General features: G+C 34.9%; 1 protein-coding gene across 3 annotated transcripts in view; it reads right to left on the bottom strand.

The window, feature by feature from the left end:
* Nucleotides 1-489: 489 nt before the first annotated feature.
* Nucleotides 490-21,241, bottom strand: part of LOC144432929 (syntaxin-binding protein 5-like) — a 162,923-nt gene continuing 142,171 nt past the window's right edge. For 2 of the 3 annotated variants that reach the window (XM_078121235.1, XM_078121236.1), the window contains exons 21-26: nucleotides 20,018-20,115; nucleotides 19,233-19,341; nucleotides 18,366-18,570; nucleotides 15,013-15,137; nucleotides 10,692-10,813; nucleotides 490-7,753 (exon numbers count right to left, since the gene is read on the bottom strand). In XM_078121235.1, coding sequence (XP_077977361.1) covers nucleotides 7,616-7,753; nucleotides 10,692-10,813; nucleotides 15,013-15,137; nucleotides 18,366-18,570; nucleotides 19,233-19,341; nucleotides 20,018-20,115 — 797 coding nt within the window. In that variant the 3' untranslated portion in view covers nucleotides 490-7,615. Of the gene's footprint in view, nucleotides 7,754-10,691; nucleotides 10,814-15,012; nucleotides 15,138-17,915; nucleotides 17,998-18,365; nucleotides 18,571-19,232; nucleotides 19,342-20,017; nucleotides 20,116-21,241 lie in introns of those variants that run through there. The other variant, XM_078121237.1, reaches the window with a different exon arrangement.

Raw genomic sequence — 21,241 nt, 5'->3', positions numbered from 1 at the left:
CACACACACACACACACACACACACATTTCTGCCATAAAGTATCTCCTTCCTTACGGAAGGAAAAAAACAACACTGCTTATGTCCCTTAAATTGAAAATTGGTTCATTCAAAATAACAGCAAATGTTTATGATTTTCATTGGCAGAATACATATCTACATTAATACATACAAGGTGTCCACAGTAACTTTGTGAGCTAATATTCTATTCAAGGATGGCCATAATACAAAATAATGATGCTATTAGGTATTCAAAAAGTATATACCATTATCAGTGTCTGCATTTGGAAAGAGTACAGTTTAGAAAGGATGAAAGAATCGATACTATGCCAATACAGACACTTTTTTTTAATATATGTAAACACCTAATGACGTCATTATTTAGTATTATGACCTCTGAATAGAATATTAGCTTACAAAGTGACTGTGAAGGTGTGAATGCAAACATAGACAAACATAGTAGAGTCAGGACAACTAGAAAATAGTATCATAATAGTATTTTATTCTTTACACAGCAGCCATTCATGAAATCTGTACACTTAGCTACAAGCTTTCCACCAAACTCTCTCATTGTTTATCTTGGGTTTATAAAATAAATCAACTCTTTTGAGGGGTCCAATACCGCACTACTTACAAAAAATATAGACTAGACTAGGGGGTTAGCATCTATGATTTTTTAGAAGACCACCTAGCACTGAACATAGTTGTGGCAGTGTCATTTAGTACTACAGAGGTATGATATGACCAGTAGGGACAAGTAAAGATGGTTTGATGTCAGATCATTTGGTAGAAAGCTCATCTTTCCTGACATTTAAGCTGGCTTTGTAAATATGAACCTTTCAACACATGGAAAAAACTGTACACGTTTTGTGTGTAGTCATGAAGTAAGATGCACTGAACACCCATCTTCATCTTCAATGCCATGTAATCCATGTAGTATGGGTATTTCTTATGACATAAGTTTTCCTTGTAACACGGACTTTAGACAAGAGGCTACTATAATAACAATAGTTTGGTAAAACATAACCTCTCAATACATATGCAAGCAAATGGGCTCCAAGTCCTTCACAACTTTTCTAAAGGCCAGTCGATCATTGATAATTGCCTTCTTGTTTCAGTCATTTGAGTATCATTTTCAGAGTGGCATGCCCTCATAGTTAGTAAGTCATTCTCTAAAATACATTTAAAAGAAACATGCCCTCAGTCTCACAGATGTGTCATCAGTCATTCTAAAATTCACTACAATAAGTGGGTGCCTACAAAGACATTGGTCATTTTTTAAGAACTAATGAGGAGGAAATCAGGACTGGTGCAGGTCTTTTGACAACATACGTCTCAAAGGTTAGTTATTAACCAAAACAAATATTTAAAATAAATAAATAAAAGTAGGTGAAGTCCTACAAGATATCCATTATATACTCAACACATTTTACAGAAGACATGCCATGGAATAAATGCCCAGGATATCATAGTCAGTACACACACTAGAAGTGTATCACCACAGATAAGAGTCAGACTAAAGTGAGATGTATCCTTCATACTGGCACTTCTATTCAAAACATGTCAGAAGGATGAATGTTGTGAGATATGTCACATCTGACACATTATACACTCATTTCATCTTTCATGAACATAACATTAACATTAACATCAGTCAGGAGTCGAATGAAAGCACAAAATGGAAGTTGAAAAAACCACCAGTAAAACCAAATGTAAGGCAGTGAAGAAACTTGTTGAGGTAGGGTACATTTTCAACTGAAAGTGACTGTTTAGACAATGATATAGTTACTACCAAAATGAGGAGGTATGTACAATGTGTTTGTTACAAATGACACAATCCAAATACACACACTGATAGCATGCATGCACACACATCAAATGTTACATTTAAATCTCACTGTGAACACAAATAAACAGTTTTGCATTTGAATCTTCCTTGTAACAGTGACACTGATTTGTGTTCAAAGTGAGATGAAATACATCACTGCATAAATTTTTCATGCATGCACACTATCAGTGTTTGTAATTTGTTTGTGTAATTCATAACAGAAAACGTGTGAGATGTAAAAAAAAATACCGTCAATGGCATTGTAGCACAACTGTACAGTTTTTAAAAATGTTTATCCATATGCTAGTCCATGCTAACAATAGGTGTTCATTTGCTGAATGACTATCCAGTTGCCTATCCAACCATATTGTTATCTTTGCGATATACGCTATCATTTGGCTGTTGCTGTGGGTGTGGTCATGTTGTTAGATATATTTGCATACATTTTTGTATGTTTTTGTTCACTTGCGTATGAAATCCTGATATTATCTTTGCAATATATGTGATCATTTGGCTGTTTCTGTGGGCGTGGTCTTGTTGCTAGGCACATTTGCATACATTTTTTGAATGTTTATTCATCTATCTTTCAATTCCTGTTGTCATCTTTGCAATATACGTGATTATTTAGCTGTTGCTATGGCCGTGGTCTTGTTGCTAGACACATTTGCATACATTTTTGGAATGTTTATTCATTTGTCTTTCTATTCCTGTTGTTATCTTTGCAACATATATGTGATTGGCTGTTGCTATGGGCGTGGTCTTGTTGCTAGGCAAATTTACATACATTTTTTGAATGTTTATTCAATTGTCTTAACCCCTGTTATCTTTGTGAAATACACGGCCGTTTGGCTGTTGCTATGGGCGTGGTCATGGTTGCTAGGGATATTTGCATATATATTTTTTTGAATGTTTACTCATTTGCCTACCAGATGATGTTGTTATTTGACCAAAATGTACTCCCATCTGGCTGTTGCTAAGGGTGTGCTCATGGTTGCTAGGGCCAATAGGGTCAAAATGTTTTGAACAAAATCTGCAGAATAACATATCTTGAAACATCAGACCAAGTTTCAGTCTCACTGACCTAGCACATTTTGGGATATACATTTTTGACCAAAATGCACATTTTTACACCTAATTTGCATATTGTGGATGAGATCATTATATGCTTAATATTTCTTCATCTATACACCCCAAGCTGCATCCCCATTAAGTTTCAGCCCAAAAATCACACTTTTTTACCCAAATCACACACCTGTGATGCGATCATTTTCATTTGAACAATTTCCCAACTAGACCCCACAATTAATGTCCCCACCAAATACCAAGGCAATCGGGTTGGCAGTTTTTGAGTTTAAGTCGTCCACACACACACACAGACAGACAGACAGACAGACAGACAGACGGACAGAAACCGCTCAGTGCCTATAGCACTACTGAACCTACATTGTAGTTCACTTGTGCTAAAAAACCTGTCACACTGTCTAATTAAAATTCTATAGTCTCTTAATTTTGGTAGTATATACTGTACAACATGGTATCACTTGGTTATTTATCTCCTGAATGAGCTTCAGAATAACTGGCATATGAATACTGACCAATTGTAATAAGCTGCAAAGTTTAGACAGGTCAGTATAGTATAATCAGCTATCAATTGGACAGTCCTGGCGTACACTACACCTACAACTTTGGTAACTGAGGCTTTGCTTTATTAAGATTGACACAACTATTGCTGTTCAATGTGGTAGATTACACAATTGGGTGATAAGGATTCTGTTGTGTGAATCTAATCACCCTGTGATCAAGATAGTGTCAACATTGGAAGTCCCAAAACAGTACACTCAAGTTTATGGAACTAACTTTCAGAAAGTTGCCCTACTGAAACTATAATTAAACCAATGTCTATTCAATAGCTTATCACTGTTGTATCAACATGTTGCGACAATAGTTTTAGCTAATGTCTATCTTAGTAAAGTGAAGCCTAGAATACCAGAGTAATACTTAACAAACACTGCTGTAACTATGTTTGTTAACAAGCACTGCTATAACTAAGTTTGTTAATAAACACTGCTATAACTAAGTTTGTTAACAAAAATCACTGCAGGTAAATGATTAAGAAAATTAACAGACACCATGTACAATTCAGTTCAAAGTAAAACACCTTCTTTTAACCAGTCAGCTGATTAATACCTGTACATTCAGTACCTGACTGCATACCATTTGGTTTTTACCACACAACATAGACTTTAGACACCAATGAGTTTGCTGCGGAACATTGCGTTATTTGTCCTAATAACTAACATGACATTGGTATTGATGATTTATGTTCAGATAACCTACACAACACTTTGTCTTAGCCAGCTAACTGCCAAACGGTTGATATTTTAGTCAAAGTTGACTGCAAAACATGTTGTTGTTGTTGTTGTTGTTAGCTACTTGCACACACAGATGGACTAAAGTGACACATACAAATACATATAATGATACACATTATGAAATCCTTTGTTTTAAGTTCAAACTTCCAAATGTAGAACAAAAGAATAGCTGGCGTTAGCAAGGAATGTACAGAACTTGATATAAAATGTTGAAGATACAAAGGCAAATTCAACTAAAATACAGACTATATACGGCTAACACAGTCATTCAACAAGGACAAATATCCCATAATATGATCAGAAAGGTGAAGATACCTGTAGAACTGATTGCCTCCTTATGGCTGCATACCCATACATATAAAGAACAAAGTGTTCCATAAATGTTGCTACAAATTTGGACAAATTGCATTGATACATTGTTAAAACAATTGATTCAAAACTTTTATCTCCCTCAAATTATAATGAAATTGATGAAGGCGAAACAAAACAGAAAAAAGGAAAGAAAGTCTAACCTGATTTGACTATAGTTTCAATTACCAGTACAGTACATAGATTGATTGAGTGATTGTTTTCTTTGGTGAATTACTGCATGTAAAACATCTAAATACACACATACAATGACAATAACCATGGTAACAACAATAACCATGGTAACAACAATAACCATGGTAACAAGTCACTCTACTATGACACAGTACACAAAAACGTTCCAGCAAAGTAACATTATAGAGGTAAACTTTGTCCAATAAAGTCCACCATTTTGTTAGACTGATAATGACACCTTGACATCAATAAAGTCCACCATTTTGTTAGACTGATAGTGACACCTTGACATCAATAAAGTCCACCATTTTGTTAGACTGATAGTGACGTACACCTTGACATCAATAAAGTCCACCATTTTGTTAGACTGATAATGACACCTTGACATCAATAAAGTCCACCATTTTGTTAGACTGATAATGACACCTTGACATCAATAAAGTCCACCATTTTGTTAGACTGATAATGACACCTTGACATCAATAAAGTCCACCATTTTGTTAGACTGATAGTGACACCTTGACATCAATAAAGTCCACCATTTTGTTAGACTGATAGTGACGTACACCTTGACATCAATAAAGTCCACCATTTTGTTAGACTGATAGTGACGTACACCTTGACATCAATAAAGTCCACCATTTTGTTAGACTGATAGTGACGTACACCTTGACATCAATAAAGTCCATTTTGTTAGACTGATGACACCTTGACATCAATAAAGTCCACCATTTTGTTAGACTGATAGTGACGTACACCTTGACATCAATAAAGTCCATTTTGTTAGACTGATGACACCTTGACATCAATAGAGTCCACCATTTTGTTAGACTGATAGTGACACCTTGACATCAATAGAGTCCACCATTTTGTTAGACTGATAGTGACACCATGACACCATTACCTATTATTGCCAATAATACTTAGTGTGCTTTTCAGAAGATGACAATAGTTCCTTGCATCTAACTTCTCTGTAAAACACCGATTTGTGTTTGCTACTCAACTGAACACATTATTGAAGATATTATTGGTAATAATAAACCCCACACTAGATAAATCTCATGGTACTCCAATATGTTGACATGTACCTGACAACTAGCTTATTGGACAGTATAAAAAATGAGATGTTGTTGAAAACCAACCAAACACCTACACTTGAACTTGACCTTGACTATTAGCAGTGAAAGAGCTCAAAATGAAAAAAAAAATTACACGACAAAATAAAATTATAATAGAAAATGAGATAAAAGCCCAAGTCAGTTAAAGAAGAGTTTGATGTCAGTTTGTAGATTAATCTTTTGTTAGGCATGTGTGCAACTTGAAGTCAGTAGTCAAAGAAGAGGAAGCTAAGGATCCCTGGATTTGAGGCACCACGTCTGCATTGATAAATGTCTGTATCACTAACTCACACCAACCAATGATGATGATGATGATGATGATGATGATGATGAAGAAAACATTGTTGTATTTTATCACACATTTTTACACAGACTCTGGGGTTACTACACAAAAATATTATTAAAAGTTGCTCTACATGAATGGTAATGATTGATTTGATTGCTTAATATTACATGGCTTAGGGAGTCCAACTGTATTAATATTACATGGCTTAGGGAGTCCAACTGTATCCCAAACTTGATACAATGTTGCTAGTGTACACTAAAGGATACTATACAATGTCATGGCAACTCAGACAGAATGTACAAGTCAATTCAAAAAACGTAAAATGAATTTTTTTTGGTTGAACTTCTGAACATTACACCTTTTTCGTTACTTAATTTGACTTTAAATTTAAAATCTCCAAAAAAGTTTCTAGTTGCAATAATATACTAGGCCCTTTAATCTCCAACTAGTTCCATTTGTACAATTCAAGAAATGTAATAAGTAAATAGATGTCCTAAACTAAGCAAGAACTTTGCCACATATATACACATAATATCTGATCTGAAGCAATTTAGATTGTTTAGAATTTTCTGTTGAGGATACAAGAACACCAACATTGTGTTTTTTTTCTTTCTATTTTGCTGAAATTCTCTTTTTTTTCTTCCTCTTCTTCTTCCAATTTTCACAAAGAACACCCGATGTAAAGAAAACTGAGTCCATCCTGTAAATGTACTTGCCTTTCACAATCTCTTTGAAAGTCTGGAGAACATTTTCATGATTTGTCTATCCCACTTGAGCTTGTCACAAATGCAAGATTAAACGTTATATCCGTTCATCTGAAGAGAACTTCAGCAACTGATTTCTTGTCCATACTCTATATACATATTGATTTATTTGTATCTAAACTGACACAGATGGAACATTGTATCTAAACACATTATGATACATTATAACCATGTTGGTACATTGTAGTACACTTTGTACCAACTTAACATTGGTCACATCAAAGCAGTTATATTTCAGTGTATAATAATCTCAACAATGGAATACAAGCAGCAATTGATCTAGTACACTTTTTAACTACCCAGCACATAAATAACTGCAATGCCATTACTATTGTACAATGTTTTACCCTATTCCCATGAGCTGAATTTATACACAACATATTTGCAGGAACACAAAATTCTGTCACTTTGAAGATGAGACTGGTTGACTTCTCATCACTGACAGATAAAGGGGTCAATGAACTCTTCCTGTCGTCTGAGTTACGTTGTTGGTCACTGACTATACAAATGCAACTTGGTAACAAGAAGCGGTGAAGTTGTCATTTTCAAGCAAAGTTGCATCATTGTTAATGGTTACCAGGACAGTTTCCATGGTGATAGCATTGGTCATTGGGATGCAAGCAGAGTCTGTTTAGTCCAAGCTAGAGAGCTCTGCAGGTCATTTTTTAAGTATGATGGCGGCCACAGACATCACAATACAGTCACTTCAAAATTGATACCACTTCTTGTCTTTATACTTCTGCATTATTTGATGAGCTGCTTGTGAGAAGTTGTCTGCATTAGCCATCATCTGAGCTGTTCTTTCTTCTAGTTCACTTAGTTTTTCACCTCTTTCATTTAGTGCCTATAAAACAGTACAAATGTGAGATGTTGAAACAGTGACTGATACAAGAAACAAAATCTTTAAGTTCCAATTCTGGTTCACAGCTTTTTGGGCAATATTACTACTGGTATCTGGTCAATATTATTACTGGTATCAAGTCAATATTACTACTGGTATGAAGTCAATATTACTACTGGTATGAAGTCAATATTACTACTGGTATCAAGTCAATATTACTACTGGTATCTGGTCAATATTACTACTGGTATCTGGTCAATATTACTACTGGTATGAAGTCAATATTACTACTGGTATCTGGTCAATATTACTACTGGTATCAAGTCAATATTACTACTGGTATCTGGTCAATATTACTACTGGTATCAAGTCAATATTACTACTGGTATCCGGTCAATATTACTACTGGTATCAAGTCAATATTACTACTGGTATCTGGTCAATATTACTACTGGTCAATATTACTACTGGTATCTGGTCAATATTACTACTGGTATCAAGTCAATATTACTACTGGTATCTGGTCAATATTTCTACTGGTATCAAGTCAATATTACTACTGGTATCAAGACAATATTACTACTGGTATCTGGTCAATATTACTATCAGTATCTGGTTAATATTACTACTGGTATCTGGTCAATATTACTATCAGTATCTGGTCAATATTACTACTGGTATCTGGTCAATATTACTACTGGTATCTAGTTAATATTACTACTGGTATCTGGTCAATATTACTACTGGTATCTGGTCAATATTACTATCAGTATCTGGTCAATATTACTACTGGTATCTGGTCAATATTACTACTGGTATCTGGTCAATATTACTACTGGTATCTAGTTAATATTACTACTGGTATCTGGTCAATATTACTACTGGTATCTAGTTAATATTACTACTGGTATCTGGTTAATATTACTATCAGTATCTGGTCAATATTACTACTGGTATCTGGTCAATATTACTACTGGTATCTGGTCAATATACTACTGCTATCTGGTCAATATTACTCTCAGTATCTGGTTAATATTACTACTGGTATCTGGTTAATATTACTACTGGTATCTAGTCAATATTACTACTGGTATCTAGTCAATATTACTACTGGTATCTAGTTAATATTACTACTGGTATCTAGTCAATATTACTACTGGTATCTGGTTAATATTACTACTGGTATCTAGTTAATATTACTACTGGTATCTGGTTAATATTTCTATCAATATCTGGTTAATATTACTACTGGTATATGGTCAATATACTGCTGGTATCTGGTCAATATTACTATCAGTATCTGGTCAATATTATTACTACTGGTATCTGGTCAATATTACTACTGGTATCTGGTCAATATTACTACTGGTATCTGGTCAATATTACTACTGGTATCTGGTCAATATTACTGGTATCTGGTCAACATTACTGCTGGTATCTGGTCAATATTACTACTGGTATTAGATAACCTGTCATATTCCATTTTCATCATGATCTTAGAAGTTAAACCCAATTATATCTGCATTATATCACATCACACCACATCATATATCATATCACACCATATCATATATCACATGATATCAAATCTTATCCCATAAATATGTGCATATCTTCTACTGTGTGACGTCAAACAGGGGGTGATTTGAGAGCATATCACCCCTGTTCTATCAAACTATTTTTTCTCCGTACTGTTCGAGTGTTTGTGCCAATCCTGCGCTACAATCAAGTTTATCGTAATAATTAATATATGTGCTTTCAAAACATAAATGCATACATTACGTTACATATATCCTTATATGGCATGAGTTTGATACATAGAAGTCCTTTTATTCTAATTTGATACATTTTATTCTATTTAAAAATCATGTAAATTATCGATGTAGCAGCCAGCAAGCTTACTTCCGATTTTCCGTCAAGCTCAGATCTCTCAACTTACACAACCCGAGAAAATATGATTAAAATGACAGCACAAAAGTTGTATTCAGACAATTATACTTTCTACTTACGTTCTAAACTAAATTCGATATTACATGTATATCGCAAGGTTATAACCGGTAATTTTGGTTGAGAAACCACAGAACAGTATGACCGATACCAGATGGTAAGCTTGACCTCGCGACAGGTCACACGATTATGTAATTTGCATAGCCATCGGGCGCCATTTTTTAATACGCAATGAAGAATATAGTGCGATGAAATGATGCAGTATTCGTAAAATACAATTTAAAATTTTAGAAAAATACGGGGAAATACTTAGTTATGTGATAAATATATAATTCCATGAAATCAATGTTTGTTTTACGTCATAATGCTCCTTGTATGATTCTGCGGACTACAAATTCTCGCCTACCGGCTTGAATTTGTATTAGTCCGCGGAATCATACTCGGACCATTATGATGTAAAACTAACATTGATTTCATGGGATTATATATAAATATCATATCATATCACATCACATATCATATCAAACCATATGGTATCATATCCAATCACATCACATTATGTATCAAGTCATTCACATCACATATCATATCATAGCTTATTACATCAAATCATATCAAATCACACATCTTATCACATCAAATCATATCAAATCACAAATCTTATCACATCAAATTATATATCACATCACATCACATCACATCAAATCATATCACATCACATATATCACATCACATCAAATCATATCATATTACATCATACCATGTGGAACATCATCATCAGTGGTTCACAATGCAAACAATCCATGTACAAATAGGTAGCATAAATGTATACTTATACAAATACACAACAAGCAAACAAACACCCAGCCAGCCACACACACAAACAAACAAACAAAGTAACCTAATACATTCTCATTTTAATTGCCCTGTGATATGGATACAAACAGCTACTGTGGACATACTTTGACATTTTTGCTATCTGACAAGTACTTACAATTCTTGCCCTGGCCAATTCACCAGCCACACCACCACTAGCTGCCTTGACTCCTTCTAGTCCTCCAGTTCCTGGTATGTGCTTAGCTACACTCTTTGAGGCTTTGCCACTTGATTCTCCGACTAAACAAGATAACAACCATAAACATGTAAACAAAATAGTCAACCAACATAAACAAGTAAAAAATATACTCAATATAGATATAAAATATATTGAAACCAATAAATATAGGATAGAATAATCAACTGTACATAGTCTTTTTGGATCTGTTTATACATATTGCAAATAATACCCTTAAATGTGGATCGGTTTATACACATTGCAAATAATACCCTTAAATGCCTGTTTAATACATATTGCAAATAATACCCTTAAATGTGGATCGGTTTATACATATTGCAAATAATACACTTAAATGTGGATCGGTTTATACACATTGCAAATAATACCCTTAAATGCCTGTTTAATACATATTGCAAATAATACCCTTAAATGTGGATCGGTTTATACATATTGCAAATAATACCCTTAAATGCCTGTTTAATACATATTGCAAATAATACCCTTAAATGTGGATCGGTTTATACATATTGCAAATAATACACTTAAATGTGGATCGGTTTATACACATTGCAAATAATACACTTAAATGCCTGTTTAATACATATTGCAAATAATACCCTTAAATGCCTGTTTAATACATATTGCAAATAATACCCTTAAATGTGGATCGGTTTATACATATTGCAAATAATACACTTAAATGTGGATCGGTTTATACACATTGCAAATAATACACTTAAATGCCTGTTTAATACATATTGCAAATAATACCCTTAAATGCCTGTTTAATACATATTGCAAATAATACCCTTAAATGTGGATCGGTTTATACATATTGCAAATAATACCCTTAAATGTGGATCGGTTTATACATATTGCAAATAATACCCTTAAATGTGGATCGGTTTATACATATTGCAAATAATACACTTAAATGTGGATCGGTTTATACACATTGCAAATAATACACTTAAATGCCTGTTTAATAAATATTGCAAATAATACCCTTAAATGCCTGTTTAATACATATTGCAAATAATACCCTTAAATGTGGATCGGTTTATACATATTGCAAATAATACCCTTAAATGTGGATTTGTTTAATACATATTGCAAATAATACCCTTAAATGTGGATTTGTTTATACATATTGCAAATAATACCCTTAAATGTGGATCGGTTTATACACATTGCAAATAATACCCTTAAATGCCTGTTTAATACATATTGCAAATAATACCCTTAAATGTGGATCGGTTTATACACATTGCAAATAATACCCTTAAATGTGGATCGGTTAATACATATTGCAAATAATACCCTTAAATGTGGATCGGTTTATACACATTGCAAATAATACCCTTAAATGTGGATCGGTTAATACATATTACAAATAATACCCTTAAATGTGGATTTGTTTATACACATTGCAAATAATACCCTTAAATGTGGATCGGTTTATACATATTGCAAATAATACCCTTAAATGCCTGTTTATACATATTGCAAATAATACCCTTAAATGTGGATCTATTTATACATATTGCAAATAATACCCTTAAATGTGGATCTATTTATACATATTGCAAATAATACCCTTAAATGTGGATCGGTTTTATACACATTGCAAATAATGCCCTTAAATGTGGATCGGTTTATACATATTGCAAATAATACCCTTAAATGTGGATTTGTTTATACATATTGCAAATAATACCCTTAAATGTGGATTTGTTTATACATATTGCAAATAATACCCTTAAATGTGGATTGGTTTTATACATATTGCAAATAATACCCTTAAATGTGGAATAAACTAGAAAGACTTCAATTACAACAAAGTACAGACTCTGTGGTGACATGGATGGGGATAAAAAATGCTTAATGGGTTGGATACCTTGAGAGTTTACTATGTTTGATAAAACAAAGATGTTAAACAAGATACAATGCATTGATTTCATTCACTTTCACTTTATCAATATATAACTGGCATTAATCAGAACTTATGTAGAAGTGAGGCCCTTGCTAAGTAGCTTCTATTCAACTTACGTAGAAGTGAGGCCCTTGCTAGGTAGCTTCCATTCAACTTACTTAGAAGTGAGGCCCTTGCTAATTAGCTTCTATTCAACTTACTTAGAAGTGAGGTCCTTGCTAATTAGCTTCTATTCAACTTACGTAGAAGTGAGGCCCTTGCTAATTAGCTTCCATTCCACTTACTTAGAAGTGAGGCCCTTGCTAAGTAGCTTCTATTCAACTTACTTAGAAGTGAGGTCCTTGCTAATTAGCTTCTATTCAACTTACGTAGAAGTGAGGCCCTTGCTAATTAGCTTCTATTCAACTTACGTAGAAGTGAGGCCCTTGCTAAGTAGCTTCTATTCAACTTACGTAGAAGTGAGGCCCTTGCTAAGTAGCTTCTATTCAACTTACGTAGAAGTGAGGCCCTTGCTACGAAGCTTCCATTCAACTTACTTAGAAGTGAGGCCCTTGCTAGGTAGCTTCCATTCAACTTACTTAGAAGTGAGGCCCTTGCTAATTAGCTTCTATTCAACTTACTTAGAAGTGAGGCCCTTGCTAATTAGCTTCCATTCAACTTACTTAGAAGTGAGGCCCTTGCTAATTAGCTTCCATTCAACTTACTTAGAAGTGAGGCCCTTGCTAATTAGCTTCCATTCAACTTACTTAGAAGTGAGGCCCTTGCTAATTAGCTTCTATTCAACTTACTTAGAAGTGAGGCCCTTGCTAATTAGCTTCTATTCAACTTACTTAGAAGTGAGGTCCTTGCTAATTAGCTTCCATTCAACTTACTTAGAAGTGAGGCCCTTGCTAATTAGCTTCTATTCAACTTACTTAGAAGTGAGGCCCTTGCTAGGTAGCTTCTATTCAACTTACTTAGAAGTGAGGCCCTTGCTAAGTAGCTTCTATTCAACCTATTGTCAATGGTTTCTATTGTAACTGTCTAACAATACAAATAGTCAATAATATGTTTAATGGAAGGCCTGTACATCACTTTTGCTTCAATGCAATAAGTGAAAGTAAATGAAACCAAAGTGGTTAGTGGTTTCATATGATGACTCAAACACACACACACTATAGAACACATTTCACACAGAAAGTTGGTAAAATATTGTACTTTTATATTACAGTCACAAACATTCTATTTTTATCCCTAATTTTGCATATTAATAACCTAATCAAATTGTCTTGAGCAAACTTATATCTGCTCATCCCAATACACCTACACCAAAAACTACAACTCAATTAGCCCATTAGTTTTGGAGAAGATTTTAAAGCATATTTACCATATAAATTCTATTTTTACCCCTAATTTGCAAATTAAAGACCCAGACAAGCTTATATCTGCTCATTTGGCCAGTTTGGTCAAAATATTTTGAACAATAACTGCAGAATAACCCTCCAGAAACATCCCCACCAAGATTCAACCCTATTCACCATGCAGTTTTCAAGATATTATGTTTTTGACCAAATTTGACATTTTTAGGCTTAATTTGCATATCGCCAACGGGATCATTATGTTGTGAATACACATTCATCTGCACATCCCAAGATGCACCCCCATTAAATTTCAGCCCAAACTGCTTAGTAGTTTTGGAATTATAATTTTTTGACAAAACACCCTAATTTGTAAGCCCTCATTTGCATATCACTGATGGGAATCATCATATCATAAACAATTCTTAATCTAAACACCCCTAAGGATGCCCTGACCAAATTTCAGCCCAGACCGCTAAGTAGTTTTGGAATTATAGATTTTTGACCAAAAAGACACTTTTTAGCCCTAATTTGCATATCACTGATGGGATCATCATATCATGAACAATTCTTAATCTAAACACCTCTAAGGAGGTTCCCACCAAACTTCAGACCAATCTGCCAAGTAGTTTTGGAGTTTAAGGTTTTTTGACCAAACACCACATTTTTTGACCCAAATCACACATCTGTGGTAAGATCATTACGATTTTAACAATTTCCCAACTAGACACCCATGGTAATATACCCCCACCAAATATCATGGCAATCGGTCCAGTGGTTTTTGACTTAAGTTGTTTACACACAGACAGACAGACACAAACACATGCAGACATACAAAGAGAGACAGGCAGACAGAGACACTTTGCCATGCCTACAGCATTATTGAACCTTATCTGAAGGATGACGAACAACGGACAACAACAGAGAATCAACCTAACTCTTACACTCTGCTCAGCTGTCACTGACAGTGGAGCTAAACATGACTTACAAAGATCTTCCCTGTCCAGTGTACCACTTCCACCTCCAAACAAACCTTTGAAGAATCCTTTACTAGGAGCTTCAGGGGTGTCAACTGGCAAGAAAAGATCTCCTAGCATTTCTTGTAAATTCTCACTGAAAACAAAATTATACACAGGTTATTTAGATGGCACTATTTGTGAAGGATTATTCCAATACACTGGTTATTTAGATGGCACTATTTGTGAAGAATTATTCCAATACACTGGTTATTTAGATGGCACTATTTGTGAAGGATTATTCCAATACACTGGTTATTTAGATGGCACTATTTGTGAAGAATTATTCCAATACACTGGTTATTTAGATGGCACTATTTGTGAAGAATTATTCCAATACACTGGTTATTTAGATGGCACTATTTGTGAAGGATTATTCCAATACACTGGTTATTTAGATGGCACTATTTGTGAAGGATTATTCCAATACACTGGTTATTTAGATGGCACTATTTGTGAAGAATTATTCCAATACACTGGTTATTTAGATGGCACTATTTGTGAAGGATTATTCCAATACACTGGTTATTTAGATGGCACTATTTGTGAAGAATTATTCCAATACACTGGTTATTTAGATGGCACTATTTGTGAAGAATTATTCCAATACACTGGTTATTTAGATGGCACTATTTGTGAAGGATTATTCCAATACACTGGTTATTTAGATGGCACTATTTGTGAAGGATTATTCCAATACACTGGTTATTTAGATGGCACTATTTGTGAAGGATTATTCCAATACAATTCCTAAGTGTGAACAAAATTCAATTTGTCCCTCAAAACGTTAATGATTAAATATCAGTGTTTGATCTAGGATTTGTAAAATGTGGCCATAAGGGTCCCCTGCTCAACAAAAAGGGGGCCATTCCAAAAAAAGAGGAGGGCCATGAAAAATGGACCAAATGTTAGTCTATATTTAGGTATCTGAAAGTGAAAAGATAATATGTAATAGATAGTCAACGAGTTCGGGGGTGGGGGGTGGTTATGAGCTAATAAGCGAGGGTCGAGTTTTTGGCACATAATTCTACCAAATGAGTTGTCTATCTTACTTATACTATGGCATGATTAGCTCAAACAGATCTTTTTCAAAATGTTGTGTAATTTGTTGCATGCAAATTGAGTGCTGAGCGTAACATAGGTCACACCCCTAAGAAAGAGTGGGTTATGGCTCCATATAACCAACCAAAATCAAGGCCTCTGATTGGCCAAGTCGGTCTAGCCATGGTTTAATAAATTGTACACATCATTTGGAAGCAGGATATTATGTGTACCTGAATTGTGTGAATACTGGATTATCGAAATGTAAGATGTACTAACAGTATTAGTTGTTGGAAGTGACCAACCATACTACATATCAATGGATGATGGACTGCATGACAACAAACAAAAGAGAGGTAGGTATTTTCAGAATTCTTTATTTCAACAAGCAATTAAATTTGTGTAACAGGACATCATCATCACCAAAAAATTGCCTTTTCTGCTTGGGTCATATTTTGTCAGCTTCTAATGAAGCTTGTTTAAATTCTTCATTTTCATTCTTTTACAGAATTCTTGATGGTCTATGTCATTGACATGTATGGTTAGAGATGATGTCTCTTATCATTTCTGCAACCTCTCACTAATAATTGAACTCAAATGTTTCTTGGTTTTCTTTGCCCTCATCTTCAAAATTCACCCAGTGCCACATGGTCAGCCATTTCCTGAAAAGAGAGAGAAGAAGTTTGACTGCTTTGAAATATTGTTATCAATATATTTTGTCTGTTAAAATCAAACATTATATTATATAATACTTATGGTTAATGTCAGCTTTCAACTTATCAAAGATTCCAATAGTTTGCTGCTGATACAAAGAAAAAATTTTTGCTGTTTTTTACAAATAAAAATTAATGAAAGATAAGAGCATAGTAGATGAATATTCCACCGTTAATTGTGATGGGGGTCTCTACAGCATGATACATTGGGAATAGGGAAGCTGTACTACACACTGACAAGTACTGAGGACATGCACTGTAGCAATGGATGGAATTCTATAATATTGTCAATTGATGTTCAAAAGTTTCAAGAAACTCCCAAGTTCTAAGAATTGCCGTTGGTAAAAGTAGATTACAACTTAACACTAACTTTTGCAAAATGGATTGGGGATGATCTAGTCCTGCTTACACATGGAATAAGTCTGGACACGATTCTTACAATGTCCCTTGTTTAGGGTCAATGTCAGAATTGAGTCCTGTACACCACTGAAGCAGGACAAAGAAAGATTACAATCAACGTTACATGGGGCTTGGGTAGGAAATTAAAGACAAAAGGAAAATCAACTAAATATAATGGGACATTAAAATACACAAGTGATGATTACATTCAAGTGAATTATTAGAGGTTTAATTTTCTTGGAGGTGACTTTCAATATTTGTGAACTTGTGAGTTCAAATTGATTGCACGTTTAATGTTCGTGTGTTAGTAGCTCAGTTTTGCCGTGAAACACTACTCTAGTTCCTATATGACGCATTGCAATTACTACAATCCTCTACACTGTGAGTGGAGATGATCATAGTAATCGGAACGCATCATATAGGAACTAGTCTAAGACTATTGAACACATGCTCGTAACATTACGTACGTACCTGGGGTCACCATGACTGATTTGTTTCCTTGTCGGACGCATGACATTCAGATATGGGTTCCTAAATTACAGGTTCTTCATCTGCCTCATTTGTTGCAGTAACTTCCATAGACTGTCGCAAAAATCAGGGAGTATACATTGCTGCTGTGTCATGTCGTCAGTTTCACATTGCGTAGTATGTCAGTCTCCAATTCCGTACACCTCCAAGTAGTATTGTGTAATGTCAACAAAGCAACATTGTTGTCTGCACATGCTCTGAAGATTTTACCATAGTTGAAGGCTGCACTTTTATTACCCATGTTCCACTGTTCCACTTATTCTCATACCAACAGACCTCGTAAAGATGGATGGGTAATAAATACTACAGCTAAATTGTTGGTGGTCATGCTGGGCACTCAGGCCCAAGCTCAGGCCGAGCAAAGGTCTGACAGCAAATTTCTTTCCCGAAATAGCGCACACACAGATCAAAAGTGCACCAGTCATGATTTTTGTGTGCAAATTGAGCAATGGTGTGACCCAGATCAAACACTGAAATAACAGTTCAATACCTTTGGTACCTATTTTAAAAAGGTATGTAATAGACACCACATAATATATTTTGCTTGGACCACTTTTATAATACAAGGAACAGCAGTCTAAACTAAGTTAATTTAGTTTTGTAACTTCCTCTGATTATGTGACCAAATCTGATAGCATACTGACCTTGTTTCTGTGCACAGTGTAATTCTTTGCATTTCACTTGCAGTACATAAATACAGAGCTTGTCCATGATTTGTAAAACAGAATGTGCGAGCAATGCGTAAGTCTGTCAGTGGTAGGTACTCTGTGTCCAACAGTGGTCTTAGGCCAGGTACACTGAATGTCATAATGTGACCATTTGCAACATAACATGCTAAACAGTAACTTTCTGTGAATTAAACAAATTCAAACAAATATGCAAATATTAGGCCAGGTACACTGAATGGTATGATGTGACCATTGGCAACATTGTGTTATGTCAAAGTGGTAGCAAGAAAGTCACCTGGTCCTTTGTTCCTGGTCTCTATCTGGCAACTACAGATGGTGTTCAGGTCCCTGAGCCATCTTGTGAGAAAGTACTCATTAACAGAAACATACTGATACCACTATTAGCGTATCCCTAATTTGCAATTATTGGCTAACCTCTTTCCTAGGAACAGGCTGTTAAGTTACACCATGACAGGGCACCCTCACACATATCAGCCACCAGCTAACCTCTTTCCTAGGAACAGGCTGTTAAGTTACACCATGACAGGGTGCCCTCACACATCAGCCACCAGATAACCCCTTTCCTAGGAACAGGCTGTTAAGTTACACCATGACAGGGCACCCTCACACATCAGCCACCAGATAACCCCTTTCCTAGCAGCAGGTCAGTGATGATCGAGCAACATGAAGTACCTTACAACAAAACTATTTTGACTATTTTGAAGTTAACATTACATCATAGTCGTAAAATTTATTTTCTGATGAGTCCCGTGATTATTTCTCTGACAGCCAAGAACTGAATAGTATTAGTGTTCATCAACTATTCAATATATTCACACCTACCTCTCCCTGTGGACTTAGATGGCATGCTCACAACCTCAGCTTTGATTGCGTAAGACGTTTCTGTAACTTTGACTCTGTAGGCACAGGTTTGTGATGGAAGGGATATTACCTGTTGACAATGAAAAGTAAGCAATATCATCAACACTGTAATCAGTAAAGTGGAGTATTTATTGATTTATATTTTTAATTAATAAAACAACTTCACTTAATTATGTTTTTCTATTTCAAACATGGACACAGAAATCAGTTTTAAAATCACAACTAAACAGAATGTATGCACAGTGATGTTTCAATTTCGTGTATGTAGACACTGTGAGATGAATATATATGTAGACACTGTGAGATGTATATATATGTAGACACTGTGAGATGTATATATATGTAGACACTGTGAGATGTATATATATGTAGACACTGTGAGATGTATATATATGTAGACACTGTGAGATGTATATATATGTAGACACTGTGAGATGTATATATATGTAGACACTGTGAGATGTAAATAAATTATGTGTAGACACTGTGAGATGTATATATTGCACATACATACGTAGCATACACACGCATACACATTATGCATACTTCCTCTCCCTCACACAAGTACACAAACAAACACACACACACACACACACACACACACACACAGAGTAAACAATTCTGCTTCACTCAACATATTTATTGTTGAGGTTTGATATGTATTTTTCAAGTGAATAAAATGGCATGTGAATAGCAGGCTGTCTGACTGTAGTCTTGGATAGCAAGTTATCTGACTGCATTTCTACCTTTGCTTGTTTTTCTGAGCATATCACAACAAACTGTCTGTCTACTATCTCCGTTGATGATGAGGGTGACATCTTTGGCCTGGCAGGTGGTTCCCGTTCTGTGTACAAATTCACAAGTACAAAGTCAGTCTTCATTATTCTGTACACATTCAACATATTGTAAGTAGCAGACGTCACTGATCATAACTTACTAAATGCCCCTCAAAACATATATAAAAGATTGTCTCTGGTTGCAACTGTTACAACAGAATACTTCACTGGTTAGACCTCTTTATACAGAGTCTTTACAGGGTTCATACACTTAAAAGCAAAACAAAATTCCAGGACTTTCCAGGGGTTTTCGTCAGTTTTAAGGGGTATTTGTATTGATTTTGGCCATTTTCCAAGGCTGTTGACCACTAAAGTATATTTTTGAATGACATCTAATTGTCTGATGTGGACGAGAAGAAATTAACAAGGGTTCCCATAATATGTCACAAAACATTTTAAAGGCAATCAACACTATGCAAGATGTTGGTTTCAAAGCCACGTTTGCACGCTAAGGTTAAACGAAGAAATCTCTATCCTATCCCCTAAGTAGTCGTTTCGTCAAGCTGGTACATTGATCATGTAAGATTTGAGTCGCAGCATTCATCAATCTAATTCAGACATATCCAGAAAAAAAAGATTAAAAACTAAAGTTTGTCCTCATTATTGTACTGTTTGATGTGACTAGATTTAGAGGTCACCATAAATAATTTTTTTCTTCAAAATTATGAATAAAAACATCGATTACGTAACGAAATTTCCCGTTATGAATAACTGAATACGTTCAGCTCTTGCATCTCGATGTTTATGTACAGATGCCACTTGTTGTGGAACATCACGATATCTCAACTCAACTTGACCATTTAGGAATGTTACTGTACTGTACTGACAAACATAAAAAAGTAGTTTATTCTTTTAGAACATGTAAAACAAATATCCATTTATCGACAACTTAAAAGTCAAAACCGTACTTCCACAACCCGGAAATTCAACTGCACTTCCCAAGGCCCTAGTATTGCCATGCGTGAGCTTGTAGTATGTCGACTCGTGCGCCAAACTTGTAACAATTTCTAATCGTGGTTGGTGATCGGGCTGTGATGCTTTGATACTCACTGCAATGTTACAATAATCTTGCTAACAGACCTACTGTTACCCCAGGACTGTAAATATATTATGTCGCTGAAACGACAACTGGAC

The sequence above is a fragment of the Glandiceps talaboti genome, chromosome 3 (assembly GCF_964340395.1).
Source record: "Glandiceps talaboti chromosome 3, keGlaTala1.1, whole genome shotgun sequence".
NCBI lineage: Eukaryota > Metazoa > Hemichordata > Enteropneusta > Spengelidae > Glandiceps > Glandiceps talaboti.
This window is presented reverse-complemented; position numbering and strand designations above follow the sequence as displayed.